Source organism: Colletotrichum gloeosporioides (genome assembly GCF_011800055.1).
Source record: "Colletotrichum gloeosporioides strain Lc1 chromosome Unknown consensus_45, whole genome shotgun sequence".
Classification (NCBI taxonomy): domain Eukaryota; kingdom Fungi; phylum Ascomycota; class Sordariomycetes; order Glomerellales; family Glomerellaceae; genus Colletotrichum; species Colletotrichum gloeosporioides.
In genome coordinates, this window is record NW_025544690.1 from 201,978 (window position 1) to 219,622 (window position 17,645).

The 17,645-nt window shown below is 52.5% G+C and overlaps 5 protein-coding genes across 5 annotated transcripts; 2 read left to right on the plus strand and 3 right to left on the minus strand.

The window, feature by feature from the left end:
* Positions 1-1,032: 1,032 nt before the first annotated feature.
* GCG54_00002042 (putative ribonuclease P protein subunit 3) lies at positions 1,033-1,992 on the plus strand (the record flags this gene model as incomplete). Its single annotated transcript, XM_045402141.1, has 1 exon — positions 1,033-1,992. One exon carries the CDS (start codon positions 1,033-1,035, stop codon positions 1,990-1,992), a length of 960 nt encoding a protein of 319 aa, XP_045264423.1.
* A 6,002-nt stretch (positions 1,993-7,994) lies between these two features.
* On the plus strand, positions 7,995-9,206 carry GCG54_00002043 (uncharacterized protein; the record flags this gene model as incomplete). The annotated part of the gene is made up of 3 exons (XM_045402142.1): positions 7,995-8,112; positions 8,180-8,665; positions 8,779-9,206. The coding sequence occupies 3 exons, from the start codon at positions 7,995-7,997 to the stop codon at positions 9,204-9,206; spliced, it is 1,032 nt and encodes a 343-aa protein (XP_045264424.1).
* Positions 9,207-9,422: 216 nt separating this feature from the next.
* On the minus strand, positions 9,423-10,196 carry GCG54_00002044 (uncharacterized protein; the record flags this gene model as incomplete). Its single annotated transcript, XM_045402143.1, has 4 exons — positions 9,423-9,680; positions 9,738-9,783; positions 9,840-9,872; positions 10,021-10,196. 4 exons carry the CDS (start codon positions 10,194-10,196, stop codon positions 9,423-9,425), a joined length of 513 nt encoding a protein of 170 aa, XP_045264425.1.
* A 4,520-nt stretch (positions 10,197-14,716) lies between these two features.
* On the minus strand, positions 14,717-15,265 carry GCG54_00002045 (uncharacterized protein; the record flags this gene model as incomplete). The annotated part of the gene is made up of 1 exon (XM_045402144.1): positions 14,717-15,265. One exon carries the CDS (start codon positions 15,263-15,265, stop codon positions 14,717-14,719), a length of 549 nt encoding a protein of 182 aa, XP_045264426.1.
* A 754-nt stretch (positions 15,266-16,019) lies between these two features.
* GCG54_00002046 (uncharacterized protein) lies at positions 16,020-17,027 on the minus strand (the record flags this gene model as incomplete). The annotated part of the gene is made up of 1 exon (XM_045402145.1): positions 16,020-17,027. One exon carries the CDS (start codon positions 17,025-17,027, stop codon positions 16,020-16,022), a length of 1,008 nt encoding a protein of 335 aa, XP_045264427.1.
* Between the last annotated feature and the right edge of the window lie 618 nt (positions 17,028-17,645).

The following is a 17,645-nucleotide window of genomic DNA, read 5'->3' on the forward strand; positions in this document are numbered from 1 at the left end:
TGGTCTTGCGTGTACTGGCGAGGCGGTGCATCCTTGGCGGTCCTGTCGAAAAAAATGCCCGCCAACATCATTCACTAGCAAGCACGGCATGTCTCTCGGAGGCAAGAGAAGGCCTTTCGAACCTTCTCTTGCAAGACTGGGGCATGGGAAGTCGAGAGGCAGCCCGTGACCTCTCTGACATCTTGGCGATGGAGCGTGCTTCGTGACAGGAGAAGCAAGTAATGCAGTACAGTTCTCTGCCCCGTCATCTGCAATTCTTATGCAGTAAAGAACACAGTGAGGGGAAATTTCCCCTAGAATTAGGCTCATGCTTTCGGAGCGAGGTCACTCCCAGCTCGACTGGCTCAGCTGCCCCTTCGCCTGCCCGGCTGAAAACCCGGGGTCATCCGTGGACTACCGACAGCCTTCGATATCCAGATTGCTGCTGCAGCCACAGTAGAAACTGCGCCATAGGCCTTGCGTCGTCTATTGCCTCTCCAACAACACCCTTTCAAACGATCCCGTGGATCCATCGCCTTCAGTCATCACCAGAAAAGCTTCAGCAATGACGATGAGGCGATAGCGTCACCCGCCCTTACGCCTCCACTCCTGCCCGATGTTCCCGCCCGTCCTTCCCGCCGCTGCAACGCGACAGCCCCGAAAAGGTGACGGCCTGACAGACCGCCGGGTGGTTTCCAGGTGCCCACTAGCGTAAACCCCTTAGCGCCATGCACGCCCGAAGTACCCCCGTCGATGGTCCAACTCTCTCCCCACAGCGTCATGCCGCCCGCACCGCGGAACCAACTTCACCGATCTCCGACTGCCTCGAAAAATTTCCACCCGCGTCGCAAAGCTGCACAACCACGCGACATTCAACTGCGCAATAAGAACATCGCGACGAGAGCCAATTGCCGAGGTGTAAGAACAGACCCAAGCACCGAATCACTGCGCACGGAGCGAATTGGGAATAGACAGCTGCCCCTGACGGCAGGAAACTCTGGCAACCTCTGACTCTTACACCAGACGGCCAGCCAACCCGCGATAGCTTCAAAAATGCTCTACGACCTCAATATCCCGTGGACACCCTCCACGCCCCGCGACGAACTCAACCGCACAATCACCTTCGCCTCGTCACTGGGCTACGCAGTAGTGGCCCTCAACCACACAGTAACGCCTCCGATCCCATCACAAATAACGAATCCCCTGCCGAAATTCCCACCAACAACGACAACGACACCCTCACAATCCACAAAGACACCGACGGTCCTCCACCGCGCAACAGTCCTCCTCGCCGACCCCGCCCAGAACTACCGCCTGCCCGCCCTCGCCGCAGCCTACGACATCCTCGCCGTCCGCCCCACCACCGAAAAGGCCTTCCAGGCCGCCTGCCTCAACATGGCCGAGCCCTCCCTCATATCGCTCGACATGACCCAGCACTTCCCCTTCCACTTCCGCCCCAAACCTCTGATGGCCGCCGTTGCCCGCGGCGTGCGCTTCGAGGTGTGCTACTCCCAGGTGCTCTCGGCGCCCGGGGGCCAGGGCCCGCCGGACGCCCGCGCAAGGGCGCTCTTCATCTCCAACCTGGCGTCCCTCCTCCGCGCGACCAAGGGCCGCGGCGTCGTCGTCAGTAGCGAGGCCAGGTCCGCGCTCGACCTGCGCGCGCCGGCGGACGTGGTGAACCTGATGGCCGTGTGGGGGCTCGGCAGCGACAAGGGCACGGAGGCGCTGGGCGTGAACCCGCGCGGCGTGGTCGCGAACGAGGGGATCAAGAGGACGGGCTTTAGGGGAGTTGTGAATGTTCTCGAGGTCGGCGGCCGGGCGGAGGATGAGGCCAAGAAGAAGGCCGAGGGGAAGAAGGACGGCAAGGCCAAGCAGGGCGGCGACAAGGGCGGCAACGCCCAGAAGCGCAAGACGCCCGATGACTCGGGAGACAGTCCGCAGCCGACCATCAGCAAGAGGCAGGCGAAGAAGCTGAGGCTAGCGCAGAAGGAAAAGGAGAAGGTGTCATCATAGAACTGGCAGTGGGCTCCGCGATGAGCTTGAAGGAGAGCAGAATCGATGGGCTGGGCAGCATGTCATTTACCATTATGATACCCCTTTCGAAAACCAAGAGCATGATTATCAGCCTTGCGACCTTTTTCTTAACAACTTACAATCTCTGTGGAATATGCATAGCGGATAGCGGATAGCGGGACAGTCTTGTTTCACGCACCACGCCAGCATGGGCATTTATGAGACTTGCTCATTCTCCGATTCGTGCAATGCTATCGTAAGCTAGGTGTGGTGTGTGAAGAGTGCTTTTCAGGGGGGTTGTGATGATGTGCTTTTGTGTGTGTCAAATAGAGAAATGAATTATATACAACTGGGGTTTTTTGTGTGTGAAAGCCTGCTGGCCGCTCCTCATCCAACACTTCCTCGTCAAAAACGGAGGAACGGCCGATTACCTATTCGCTTCGCGCACCCGGTCATGAGAAGGGGAGAGGTGACCCTTGACCCTTCCACAGTCCGGTGACGTTCCGCCTCTTCGTCCTCCTATGTACCAATGCTCGTCCCCCTTTCCCCTTTTTGGAATACCGATTAGTACCACCACTGCCGCTCACCAAGAATCGAAAAAAAGTAAATCCAGCTAAACGTCTTCTAGGGTATTCGTATGCCGCTGCCGCAAACCGTGCTTTCATCTCGTCAACGATGCCCTTCCCCCGCTTCGGTCTCCCAGCTGCAAATCCAACAATTACGCTTCGCGTATGAAGTGAAAAGTCGACGAGTCGGGCGAGAAATCTGGGTATAGAAAGGGTCTCGTGCCAACTTCCAATGCTAACCAACCACCCCTCACGCCTCGTCGTCCTCTTTCCAGCCCGCAGGCATGACCGCCGCGTGGACCTGCGCATCGGGCGTCGCGCGGGCCTGAAGGCCGATGGTCTGCTGCACGAGGTTGCCGAGGACGAGCTTGCTGCTGAGTTGGAGGCCGCTGACGCCGGGCTGGGCGGCGGCCGGGTTGTTGACGGCGGCGGGCACCGTGGCGGCGGGGACGGCGGGGGCGACGGCGGGCTGGTTGTTGTTGTTGGCGCCGCCGTTGAGGCCGCCGAGGTTGAGGGAAGTCGTCGGGTTGTTGCCTTGCGCGGGGTTGGCGCCGACCAGCGGGAGGGCTGCGGGCTGCGACGCCGCCGGGGGTTGCGCTGCCGGCGGTTGGGGAGCGGCGGCGGGAGGTTCTGTGTTTGGTGTTAGTCTGGAACTTGAGGAGTGGCGAGAGGGATCTTACCAGCTGCGATGGGAGCAGGCGTCGACGGCGTGGCGGCCGGGGGAGGTGCCGGCGGCGGCGCGGCGGGCGGTACGAGGGGAGCCGCGGGAGGTGGTGGCGGTGGTGGAGGAGCATTACTTTGGGTTACCGTCACGGGAGGACTATCGATATGTTAGTACTTTTGATGTCCCGTTGAGATCCCTACATCTTGTCGAGGAAGAACGTACGGAGCAGCTTGCGTGACGAAAACCGTCAACGGCGCGGGAATCGAGGCGTTGTTGTAGACGGTCTTGGTCACCGTCAACGGGGGCGGCGGCGGCGGGCAGTTGTTGTTGTTGGTCTTGCCCTTGCCGTGGTGGCCCTTGTTGTTCTGTCGGTTGCCTCTGTTGGCGCCGTTGAGTGCGTCGAGGATGCCCGCGAGGATGCCGCCGTTGTTGGCTCCCGTCAGGCCCTGGATATTCTCGGCCTTGACCGTCTTCACCTGCACCGCGCCATTTCCTTGCACATCCACCTCGCCATTTCCTCCAATGTTGACAATCTGCCTGGGTTGAAGCGTATCCTTCCTTTCGACTACCGCGCCCTGTGGTTTTATGTGTAAGTCACCTCTTCGTCCTCGTCCCCTTTTTCGTGATGTCCAGCCCTAGTTTCCCGGTGTAAAACTCACCTGAGCGAATGTTGATAGAGCTGCCACGGCGAAGAGTGTACTTTGCCTCATCGTGGGCTCTGAAGATGATTTGCGAGAAGAAAGCTGGTGACCGTGAGACGTCGCCAGCGTTTCTCGACTTTGTCGTTCCAGACTTTTGTTTCCTAATTTCCTTTCCCAACTAACACGTCGATGTTCGTTTAAAGAGCGTTTGGTTACCGCAACAGACCAGCCGTCGGTGAAGTTCGGTGGGATCAACCCTATGGTGATTGTTGTTAAAGAGTGTTCTGTTTGGTGGAGAGTGGTCCGTTAAACCTTCGCACTACTCTAACCCTCCGGTCCAGGTTCGCGATTACGATGGGCGAGGGGAGTAAAGGTAGAGAAGGGGAGGAGGAGGTAGGAGGAGTAGAGTTACGGGCAAGCAGGTGGCCACCTGCAGAACATTGTCCGGAGAGTTTGGCGAGAGATAGGACGGCCAAGACCTTTGAGTAATGAGGTGAGAGTGAAGAAGAGCAGCAGGGGAGCCGTGGTGGGCGTGTGGGGACTCTCTCTTGCCAGGCTGGTACCTGAATGGAAAGGGTAGCGGTAGCGGGATGGAGACTGATGAGAGTCGACCAAACACACGGGCAGGGGGTGTGGGTGTGGTGGGATGGATGGGACGGGTCACGGGTGTGGAGGGTGTATCGTATGAAAGATGATGTTGTTGGAGTGTGCTCGGTCAAAGAGCGAAAAGGTCACGGTATGCCGTCTTTCCCGTGTTCCCACCTAGGAAATGCTATGCTATAACAAGCCCAAAACAGAGTTTCGTAGAATTCGAAGACGCGAGAGCCAAATGGGCAGAAGGATGAGAGAGATCGGACGGGAGGGAGCAGACAAGCACAACGCTCGCAGCTTTAGGGGTGGGCTTGGAGTGAGCCGATGGATAATACGAACATCGCGAGAGGAAGGGAAAATAAGGGGACCACCGGCGGTCATCACGACTCACCACCCTCGCCCAGGAATGCCCAGGACCGTTAAGGTACGCCGCTCTGCGGCGTCTAGATTGGCTCTTTAGGCTTCGGCTTACCGGTTGCCAAATTGATGCCAAGTTGGCTAGTGGGTAGCGGCGCGGCGGAAAGACACCAGAACGGCGTGGGATGCGGTCTCGGCTGGTACGATCTCTGGGTCTTGGTCGAAAGGGCGAGACTCAGACAAGAGGGTCCCCCAGAGCGAGAGGCCCAGGTGATGGCAACTTGCAAGGGAAGCAGTCACGACTTGCCCGTTTCGCCGCCTCTCTGGGAAATGCAGAAGCAGGCGGTTCCTGACGAGAGACAGGGGCGAAGACATGCAAAGACAGGGATGCGGTTCAGGAACCAGCTGCAGCAGCTGCTGCTGCGCGGTAGCCGGTAGGCGGGACCCAGCCTAGCCCTGCGCGGTTCAGGGCAGCCAAGAAAAGAAAAGAGAAGAAAGAAGATTCAGGGAGCCTTGCCGACTCGCTGTCGAGGATCTCTGGCAGGCTTCGATCGGAGATGCTGGCCTGGAGCAGCAAAGCGCAGTGGATTCGACGACCCTTGGCATGGAACAACCTTGGGCTGATTGTCCAGGGTGTGAGACATGCCCCAGACGGAGACCGTCTGAGACGGGGGGTGATGCGCCGCACAACTCGCCCCCCTCAACTCCCAGCGCCTCCGAAACTGCGAGAGCGCCAGAATTTTCTTCTTCGTGTGCTTTCTGCTTCTGTCGTTGATGGCTCGTTGGTGCTGTTTCTTCTTCTTCCGTGCTGTTCCTCGGGCGCTAGGGATCGGTGACAGCAGCGCTAGCTCGAACGTCGCGCTGCCTTACGACAGCACACAGATGCAGCCCATACCGCACGCTGGTGGACGGCATCTCATCCCGTAGGCGGATCAGAGATGCGTGACGTGATGGGTTGTTTGATGAGTAAAGTCATGCGATGATGTTCCACGGCGAGTACGGCATCTTGGTTGTCCATGGGGCACAACTGTTCTCGTCCATGGATCGTGTAGTCTTCAACCCTTCAAACCTGGGAAGTCCCCAACCCTCATCCTCAGTCTTACACAGTCTCACCCTCCTTCAGAATGGTATGCTCAGCTGAAGCCGCAAGGTGAACATGTTTCCGACGGGTAGCGGGATATTTCTCCTTTACGCTTTCACGCGATCCCAGCTCGCAACCATCAACATATCTCAATGCTGCATTTGCGAACTGTTTTTGACTCGAGGCAAAAAATGAAGGGTAGGTACGGATACGGCATGTATAAAAAAAGAAACCTCAGAAATGGGAAAATGACGGGAAACAAACTCTCTCGTCGTTTCCCCAGAGGATCCGTACCAGAGCCGGACAGCTATTGTTAGCGATGTGAATCGTGGGCGGTGGGCATGGGAGATCGCCCTGCACCGCTGTCAGTCACCACCCCCGTGGCCCCCCAACACACACTTGTCGCTCGCCCATATCGTAGGATGGATGCCTATATCACATCCATCGTCCGTCAGAGTCGCAGTGTAGCAATCGTCGTCGCGTAGACTTTTACTGCGGGAACAAACGAGGGGTGTGTGCGACAGCATCCACGTGAGGATCTATCATCACGTAGCAATTCAGATGGAGCCTCCAGTCTCTTTCCCAGACTAGAGAAGCGGCCGCCGCACGCACTCTTTCTTTGCAGTGCTGTGATTGATTGCCTGCCCTTTGCTCCTAACTCCTGCTCGCGTCGCGAAACCATGCGGACTCTCGGACACTGGACTGGACACTCTGATGCATTAGGTCTCGTCCCATCTTTTCTGCTGCTTTAGCATTCGCAGCACGCAAGCCGACCAGCAGAAGAGAAAAAGGCAAAACTTCGTCCCTTCCCAGCCCAGCCAATGAGCCCATCCGTCGAGACAGGAGGTGTCGCCAGCACGTTGCGATTGCGTAGCCCCCTCCCCTCATAGGTTGCGGCGTTGTAAGAGAACGGACAACGGAAGAGGAAGGGCATTGAGACGACTCCATCGTCCCAAGGTGCTGAGAGCGTGAGAAGCGCTCGCTTCGTAGGGGACTCGCCTCAAGTGGCTGGAGCACTTGGGCAAAACGGGTCAGACAAGTCGCGGGCTATCGGTGCGTGTTTGATGCAATTTGGAAAATCTCATCCAGTCGTGAGGTATGCCTCGCATGGTGATGCGGCAAGCCACGGGCCAGAGGGAGAGCCTGGAGGCAGGCTGGTCTGGTTGGTTGATGCCATGCAGCTCTCAGCGATAGCATGTCGCGAGCAACAATAGCATTGCTGCACTGGGTGGAGGATGGCCCTTCCTAATATCGTGGGTGAGGTAAGCCCGCAGTCCCCCACGGAGCCCGTCTGGAATCGACCCCTCAGATAGATGACAATTTGTTGCTGCTGAAGAAGGACAAGGTGAGGGAGACATGGTGAGGGCGGCATGTCTCTGGTCGCAGGTCTCCGAAGCCCCGAGGGTGCACCGCCTTGCATTGAGGAAAGGGAACCCAAGACAGCTTGAGACCACCACCCCTTTCCGCGCTTCAATAAGTCGTTGCGATTAAGCCCAAGGATAGGGATGTCATGATCGGGAGACGGGACTGCCAGTCTCGCTCGTTTCACTCAATTCAGTGGAGCCAGGTCTGGGCAGATGTGCTGTGGCGTCGATCCACCGGCTTCGAGAAACATTCCCTGTCCTTTGTGGCTGGTGGTCCTGTGGCTGGTGGCCGCGGCCCTCGGTGCTCGTCAAACTCCGATCGCTGGAATGGCGCCATGTACCTGCATCATACAAAATGTGTGGCATCGGTACACGGGCCTGGAGGAACTGAGCCAAACGCGGTGGATCTAGCAAGTCAATGACGACACAATGCTCTCTTTTTCATCGTCGTCTCTCACAGGATTGAGGCTATGGGACAGGTTATCGCGACTGCAGAAGGATTCAGTCAACTATTCTCTCCCAGAGCTTCCGGAAATCAATGATGAAAGCGTCAGCAGGATTGGAATTGAATCCTGTTCTTTGACACTGTCTCTCACAAATACTTAATCCATTGCGGTTTACTAACAAATATCGTCCCAAGTGTTTCAACACCCTTCCAAAGCGTCTCAGTTTCTGAATTGTGCCTTGGACAACACAGCAATCAACACGCGACATTGAGGGAACAGTAAACCGCTCACGATGGCGGTCGTTCACGTTCTAGACGATTATTACCTAGCCATCACGGCTCTCATCACAATAGCATACCAATTGTTCTTCTTCTCGATAGCCTTCAGCTTCAAGTTTGACAAGCTCACCGGTAAGAAACCACGCCCTCCAACTCTCACAACCCCTCTCACAGATCCTCTGAACTGAACATCCCTCAGACTTTGCTGGCGGCACAAACTTCGTCCTCCTCGCAATCATCACCCTCGCGCTCAGCGGCCACCACCATGCACGCCAGGTGGTCGCCTCCATCTTCATCATGCTCTGGGCCGCGCGCCTGTCGGGCTTCCTCCTTTTCCGCATCATCAAGACGGGCAAGGACGACCGCTTCGACGACAAGCGCGACAAGTTCTTCCCCTTCCTCGGCTTCTGGATCTTCCAGATGATCTGGGTCTGGACCGTCTCGCTGCCCGTGACCGTGCTCAACTCGCCCAACGTGACGCAGTACCCCCAGCACCCATTCGGCACGGGCAGGGACGTCGTCGGTATCATCTTCTTCGTCGTCGGCTTCACCATGGAGGCCGTCAGCGACGCTCAAAAGTACGCCTTCCGGAGGGACCACCCGGAGCGCGAGGCCATCTGCGACAAGGGCTTCTTCAGCGTGTCGCGGCATCCGAACTACTTTGGCGAGATCATTATCCAGTTCGGTAAGTTCGGCTTGTGTCTCTCGCTGCAGTGCCAAGTGATACAGACCCCATCGGGCCATCTCACTTGGCGTTTTCGCTTCCCCCAAGAAACTCACGACTAACATCGCACAAAGGCATTTACATGATCGCCGTCTCTTCTGCTGCGGATGGTTACGTAGGCGGCCAAGCCTTCAAGGCTCTCTACGCCACTATCCTCGGCCCCTTCTTCCTCACGCTCCTGCTCATGTTCGTCTCGGGCCTGACTCTGCAGGAACGCCCCGGCGCCAAGAAGCGTTATGAGAAGGGCCAGAACTGGGAGGGCTACAAGCGCTATCTCGACCGCACCAGCATTCTGATCCCCTTCCCGCCGCAGCTGTACGCCCGCATGCCCACGATTCTGAAGAGGACTATCTTCCTCGAGTTCCCCATGTACGTTTTCGATCCAGCGAAGCACTCCGACTCTGCGACGAGAGCGGAGCAAGGGGAGCATCGTCGTGAGGACGTATCCAAGCCCAACGGTAGACCAAGCGGAGAAGAGAGCTTGGTAGGACAGCACTCGTGAGAGCATCGATTCACAGAAAAGGAGCGAGCGGAATGGTAATTCATGTATCATGCGTAATGGCTGGGGTGACTTTCTGTAGGGATATGAGTTGATATATCAGATACCATTAATACTTTTCCCCAACCTCACCGACACAACTAAAATCAGAGATCTTCTGCAAACAATACCGCCCTGTCACCTTCGACCAGCTCTCGCTTGCGTTCGACAGCCAGCATTTCATTGCAGTGAACTCTTCGGGCTGATGTCACAGGCCGCCCTGAGGACCGGTCCGGTACAGCCCCCGCTTCCGCGCAGGTCGGTCGGTTGGTCAAGCGTCTCTTGCGAGTCTCCGTAGTCGGTGTAGTTCGCCTCTTCGGAGTGCGTCTCGGCGCCCTCCGGGATGGGCACCATGGCGTTCTTGGTCCAGATGTGCACCGCCGTCTTCCAGTCGAGGCCGTCGATGCAGCCGCCCTTGACCGAGACGACGTTCTTATCCTATGTCTAACATGAGTTGCTGGTTCATTTGTCAGCAGCAAAACCGAAGGGACATACCGGTGTGCTGTGAATCAACCTCGTCCCACAGTTGCGGCAAAAGTAGCTGATGAGTCACATTATTACATGAGAACGAGCATGGCGGCTTGCTATCAGACTCACCAGTGAAGTGTCACGCCTGAGGCAGTCGGCCTCCTGTCTCTAAAGTCAGCATGCCATCCTGCTTTCTTCACAGCCAGCTTATTCATCTTTCATTCTCTCACCTCACCCCTAGTCCACTCCCCTACATCCTCTACTGTTCACTTTTCACCACCACCACCACCCAAGGGTTTTGAAAACTCACGCGTAGACACCCAGCAAATCCATGGCGGGGAGCTGGAACCTGGGGAAGATCGCCGACGTCCCGAAAGCGGAGCCCGTCTGGCGCTTGCACTCATCGCAATGGCAAATGTACAGCCGCAGCGGCTGAGGCAGCGGCGTCTTGAACGTGACCGCGCCGCATTGGCATCGCGCGTCCATCTTATTCCGCTTGGTAGGGAGAGAACCGTTGAAATATGACGTCAGAAAAAAAGAAGCTTCGTGGGGTCTCGTTGGCTTCCGGTCGTTGGCTCCGCGCGTGTGACTTCGCGGGGTTGATGAGCGAGAGTGGGTGTGTGTGTGGTGTGTTATCGAGATAAGCTCCGAGCTTCGATACCCCGGACCGCGCCGCAATTGACGTGCTTTCTCTCCTCCTCCAATTAGGGAAAGAGGAATAGTGGTGGGAGGATTGTGAGATGGAAATTTTGTGAAGTTTTCTCACGTGTCAAACCAAAGTTCCCGATTTCCTCAGGACGATGAAAGTTGAGAAGTCAGCAAGACAAAGGGAAGGACGTTACTGCGGGCGCGGGATCATCCCGCCCTTTTTAAGCCAATGACTCCTTCCCCCAAACCACATGACACACACTCGATCGACCGTTTTCCCAAGTGACGCGCCAGTGCCGACGACAACCTTAGCCCCTGGCATATCAACTTTTAATTTCTCACTCAAGGATGGAAAGAAAAACAGTGATATCTCGCGTTCGGGATGCGCTACTGCGTGTCTGCGGCTGATTACGGGCCCTGGTTAGTGGTTACATAGCCCGTGAGTCACGACCGGCGCGGTGCGGGGCAAGCTAGAGGGTGAGACGGGGGCAGGTTCACATTTGGGGGGGTGGGGGACCACACCGCTTGGGAGCGAGACTGGCGCGAAGTCACATGGCTTGCGCCAGGGGTCCTTTTGAGCTCGAGGTTGGTAACCGGACAAAGAGGATTCGTTGCGGTTTAGTCCGGAGTTGAGGCGGATGGATGGGATGTTGTGGGGGGTTTTGAGCAAGTGGGCGGGCTCAAGTCGTCGATAGCTTCACTGCATGGATTAGTCACAACTTCCCCCTGCTACCCTGCTTGCAACTTCATTTGACAAGCATTTCCATCGAAAAGAGCAGTTGCTGGCAAAGGACGCGAGATTAGGTCTGCTCGAAAACCCATGGGCATTGGCGGATGGTCAATGAGTAAGGGTAGTGACCAGCAACACAGACCGAACAATTACCAAATGCTTGACATGAAATATAAGAAACTAACAGTTTTCTATCAAGGACATGAAAATAGCCAGTAGTGATGGCTGAAAGCCGAGAGAAAACCAGCAAGTCGCTGAATCGTGAATTCCAGGCACGATGGCATTCGGATGATTGCGAAAGAGAAGGACAAATGACAGTATCATCAGAACATTTGATGCATCGGAAATATGGCGTGATCATCATTTGACAGCTGATCTGCATTTCGTGGCTTGAACCAGGCCATTCTTGGGTGGTAATACTCTGAGCCAAACAGAAGTTTTTGAACCAAGGATGTCTGTCTACTTAAATACCCGCTTCTACAACTCACATGATCGTTTGTGCCGATGCCTGTGTGACGCGGGCCATCCCCTTTTGTATTAACCTATACGACTACATCTCTGGGCGTTGATTCAGACCTAATGCTATGGAATGCAATCTGCCGCCGTCCGTCTCCAACGCTTAGGGAAAGACTCTCCCCAGCCCTAACGAGCTACCAATGAGTGACCCTTCGATCCCAATTAGACCAGGTGCCTGACATGGAGGGAGCAATCAGGGTCGATATATTGAAGTGACGGTAGACAAGACCCCGATCTTCTTTAAAAGTTGCTTCTAAAGTCATTTTTGACCAGGACAACCGAATGCCCGTATTAAGACCCACCCCCAAGTAACGAAATCCCCCCACAACGAAATGCGCGTCAAAACGCGACTTTTATATGCTATATAACACGCCTCATCCTAGCTAACCCTCTTTTTTTCCACTACCACGACCGAAATAAATTCTTTTAAAAATACTATAATACTTTTTATACCCTTATATACCCCTAAAAACCTTACTACTATAGTTATAGTAGTGTAGGGTAGTTAGACCTTTATATATATATTATATTAGTAGAGTATACTATATATAACTATCTACTGCTATTTAAATAGCGCTACGTTGAGGTGGGAGGTAAAAGAAGCCTAGTAACGCCTTATAATGCTATAGGAGGTATCTCTAATAGTATAGGTACTTATATAGGGCTCTCTTAGCTTTACCCCTAGTTACTAATATATTTAAATCTTCGCTAAATATATCCTCTATGCTAGAGGTAATCTCTAGCCCCTTAAGAAGAAGTAGATAGAAGGTTTTCTAGCCTATAACCTTATTATTAAAACTCTAAAAGTATAAAAGATTAATACTTAGTATAAGGATATTAGTATTAATAATATAAAGAAGTTCTTTAAGATCTTAGCCTTCTTAGCTATAAAGGATATCTTAATAAACCTCTAATAAAATATAGATAAGATAGATATTATAGAGGGGGTTTAGAAAGATAATTTAGTACTAAGCTATTCTAAGAAGCTTTTAATCTTTATCTAGAGTTTTAATAAGTATACTTAAACCTCTATAGTTAAGTATATCTTTATAGATAGTAAGTATCTTAAGTTATTTATTATCTTTAAAAGGAAGACTATCTAGTAGTAATAGTTCCCTAATAAACTTAATAAATTTAATAGATAGTACTTTATATTATCTTAGAATAGTTAGATATTAAATTCTATAAGTATTAAGTAACTAGAGAAGGTATTTATCTTATTAACTATAGAAGAGGCTAAGAGGTGCTATTCTAAATATCTACTTATTATAGATAGTTATAGAAGCTATATATCTAATAATTTTATATAGAAATACTTTATTAATAATATTTACTTAGCTTACTTACTAATATACTTATCTTATTTTATATAGCTACTTAATATAGTAGTATTCTCACCTCTAAAGAAAGTATATAGATATTACCTTAAGGAATAGAACTACACTTTTAACTTTATACTAATTAGGAAGTAGAACTTCCTATAATACTATTTATATATAAGAGTAGATATTATATAATATTAGATGATATATACTAGCTTTAAAATAATAAGTATATAGCTTATAAATATAGCTAAGCTATTAATAAGTTAATTCTTCTATATACTAACTAAAATAGATATTCTATAAGCTTTAGTATAGTATAAGAAGTATATAAATGATATATATATACCTAATAGTAATATTATTAAAATACTAAAGTCTTTTATTAATTTATAGTAGTTTAAATAGCTCTTAAGTAGTAAGATAAGGTTAAGGTTTAAAGATATTAACCCTATAATCTATATACTTTTTATTAGTAAGATTAGTATATATTTAAACCTTAATAATATAGCTATAGTAAATAACTAAATAGTTATTAAATCCCTTAAGGCTTAAGTTGAAAAATATAAGCTAAAACTACACGCTAAAGTTAAACTAAACCTAAATAAATAGTTTATAATAGTTAAGGAGATTCATATTAAAAAATAGGAGGTATAAAATCATCTAATTAAGTTAGAAGTAGTATTAATTAGTAGCAAATTATTAGATAATAATAACAGTATAAAATTATATATTATAGTTACAAAACTATAGAGATATTTAGTAATACGTCAAAATATAATTATTAGGTTAGGGGTTAGAATGCATCTAATTTCGTCATTTCGTTATGGGGGGATTTCGTTACTTGGGGGTGGGTCTTACTACTGCCTCTGTATTTAGACTTGAAAGGGATAGCATGGGCTACAACTTGTTCCCTCGCACTCTAAAATGTTTGGGTGCCCTCGTGTGACAATGGTCAAGCTTTGCGACCTCTTCTGTCTCGCCATTTTTCGTAAGGTATGTGGGTGAACTAGGATGGGACGGAGATGGCAACCAGCTCCTTCCTTCCCTACGCACTCCCTCGCTATTTTGACAAGCCCCAACAGCGAAAGGAAACCAGGATAAATCACTGTGGAAGCATGCTTCAATTTTGGAGAACACAAACACATAGTGCTGTTTGTCGACTGTGTGAAAAGTCACGTTGGTCTTGTTAAATACGTCGAGGTTGATATCGGCACGTCTGGGATGGCGATGGCAGCCACATGCATGTCCGATCTCGCTTGCCTTCACCTTCAGCTTTGCGAAAAGCCTCGTCGAGGTGAACAACATCACAAAAACAAGCGAAATGAAAGCATTACATAGCAAGAGCGTCTCATTTCCATCTGTCTACCGATTATTAGGGACCTGTCTGTCCATTTTTCACCTGAATGCTTCTATGCGTGTCCGTCCGGCCCGCTTTCCGTAGGCCAAACTCCAAACCGTTGCCGAACCCAAGTCCTAATGTGCACAACCAAGAGTGCATGGGATGCCACGCCTATGCATACTCCTCGGGCAGGAACCAAAGTCCATCCCCCAAAAGATTCATTCCTCCAAAGACAAGAGAAAAAGAAATCGTCAGTCATGGTCTCGTAATCTCATGAGCTTCGTATCGCCCTCAATCACTCCGCGCGTCCGAAAAATCCGAAGAGCTGTCGTAGAGGCTGCCTTCCCCTAGAAGATCCGGTTCCTGTACAGATCCAGTTCCTCCAAGTACTCAGTGCCACCCGCCAACTCCAATGCTTGTCGTTTGATGAGAGTAGGCAAGGGCAAGCTCAGACAGAGAGGTTGCGCTTGCGGGTCATGGCCTTCTTCTGGCGGGGACCAGCAAAGTTCATCTTCTCAGCGGGCAAGAAGGGCTTGTACTTCTTGTCAAAGACGCGGCCACCAGGGGTCCACTCCTCAGGGGCAGTGGCGTGGAGGCGGCCCATGATGGCATTGAGCTTGGTGTTGTTCTCAACGTCAAGGTTGTCGAGGACGTCGAGGTCACGGTTACGGTGACGAGTGATAAGGTTGGCAAGCATCTCAGGGCCGTCAATGAAGATGAAGAGGAGACCTCGGACAATGGCAGCGGTGATGTAGCCAATGAGAAGAGCAAAGGGGTGGACGGCCATCCAGACAACACGCTTGGTGAAGGCATTGACATCGGGGTGCATGTTGGCGAAGAGGGCCGTAATGAAAAAGACAGCGAAAAGCCGGACCGGAAGGGGCCAGGCGTAGGTGTAGTCCATCTCGAGGCACTCGAAGCAGCGCTGAGTGAAGGTGAGACCTCTCGTAACGTGACCAACCATCTTGACCTGGAACTTATCAGTAAAAGTGATCATTGTGAAGTGGGAAGGAGATCGTACTTTCTGTGAGCAAGGTAAATTTTCCTTGTTCTTGGTGTGACCGGAGAGAGGATTCCTTGTCAAAAGTTCCTTGTGCGAAGGAATCTGTTCAGGTCAGTGATTTTTCACGAACAGGTTGTGAGGCGTGCCATACCGGTTAACGAAGAGACCTGAGTGTCTCCTTATTTTTGTCTTGGGAAGGGAATCTCTGAGAAAAATTCTCAATTGAGATGAATTGAGAAGAGTAGAGACGCGTGATGCTAGGGGAAGGCTTGTGAGTAGGCGGGGGGAGAGAAGTAGGGAGGAGTAAGAATACCTCGCGCAAAGTATTCTGAGGAGAAAGGGTTGGAAGGTTGAGCAGGATTAGGGCTGCTCAGGTTGAGGTGAGGAAGTTTCGGTGTTGTGTGTGGGAGAAGATGAGGTAGTTGTGAAAAAAGATCGAGGGCAGAGAGAGAAAAACAAACCAGGTCGACGCGTAGAAAGTGTGGGAGGGTGGTCGACTTGAGATGGCAAGACCGGGCAGGTGAGTCTGCCTCCTTCCTGCTGCGCGAACAGTGACTGCTGCTTTTGATTCACCAGGCTCACATAAGCGAACATGAGATGAGTGAGAGGAGAAAACAAGCCTTTGATAAAACAAACTCCCTTCTGGTATCCTTTCTCGACTCCCAATGACTCCCAACTCCTGAATGCCTTCAAGTTCGCCCACCGCCACCCCTATCATGGACCGTCTCTGACCTGAGTTATCCAGACATCAATACCCATACCCATCCTGCTTCTCCCCCTCGCCGACAATCTCCCTCTTCGGCCCACGATCCTCCATCAGCCTCTCGACACACCTCACACGCACCTCGCCGCCCTCCCGTCTCTCGTTCAGAATCGTCTCCAAAGACTCGCACCACGCAATCTTCTGCCCGTCGTCCCAGTCAAGCACGCAGAGCTCGACCTCCAACTCCCTCAGCTTTCCCATCCTCCTCAGGCCCTCCTCGATCCACTCGGGCCGTGGCTCCGGAAACTTAGAAATGTCCATGGCTTGCGCCTCTGCATTGTTGTTCAGCGAGGCAAACGAAGCGGTGGGCTCAAATATCCCACCTCCGATCAGAATCTTGAGCCGCAGGCCCCGGAGCCCGCCCGCCCAGCACCCGCACAACTCCACCCACTCCTTGAGCGCCGGGCCCGTGAAGTCCCGCCCCAGCATCTCGAGCCGCGTGTACCGCATCTCGTCCCGCTGCCACCCCTGCAGGCCCCGCGTGAAGGCCCGCGCTGCCCAGAGACCCGAGGAGAACCAGTTGACGAACACAAATTCGTTGCTGCGGAACGGAAGCGTGCGCGTTTCCTCGTAGATCTGGCGGCAGGTGCGGAGGAGCGCGGACGGTAGGCCGCAAAGCGGTCGGTGGGGGGACAGCATCGCCTTGTCCTCTTCGTCGGCGGTGGCGGCCTTTCGGGCTTCCTTCTTTCGGGGGTCGTCATCGTCGTCGTTCGCGCCATCGGCGGCGGCGGTAGGTCGCTTTACTCCAGGATCCTCAGCTGCGTCCGGCCTGACAAGCTTTAGGAAGTACGAACTGTATGTTGGAGTCGGGTACCACGGGGCCAGCTGCGCGTGCTGGATGGGATGCATCGCGTGGACCCAGCCGTATATCTGGAGGCGGATCTCGTAGGGGAGGTTCAGCAATGGGGAGTCTCCAGCTGCTGCTGCCGGCGCGGCGGCGCCGTTCGGCTCCTCAGCTGGCATTGCAAGTACTTCCGTCACTGTGTTCGACATCTTGTCCTTCAATTCGTTCTTCTCGAGCTGCTGATAATATGAAGCAGTGGGCGACGGTCCCCAGCAAGCCATACACCTTCAAATCTCTCGAGCACGTCGTCAAAGGACCTAGAAATCTCAGCAACACCAATTCGAGCGGATATGCCGCAAAATAAAGCAATGTGAACAGTGACACAACTTCGAAGTGTGTTAAAAGAAAACCAATGGGTGACAGGGACACAGGTCACACCGTCACGAAGACACAAAAGAGACGTCAGATCGTGTGGTTCCCCAACCCGGAAACGGGGAACGAGGGAACTGCCTCGAATATATCTGCCTGCACCATACCTCATGTCTCTCATCTCCTTCGTCTCACTTGCATCCGCCCCAAGCTCGAGACAAGACGGAAAAAAAAGCAAGCAGACCTACCGAAACGGCCCCAGATGGCTGGGTCCGGGTCTCCAAACAGGAATCCTTCGCCCGTAAGAAGAGCAGCCCGTTTCAATGGTCTCACCATCCGCCGTAAGCCACGACGCCGTCAATTGGTTCCAGCAAAGGAAGATATGCGTAAACGGGCTGACCGAACCCAGGACCGGGGGACGGCGGTTGGTCGTCAGCATGCGGGCCGGGAAGGTTTCT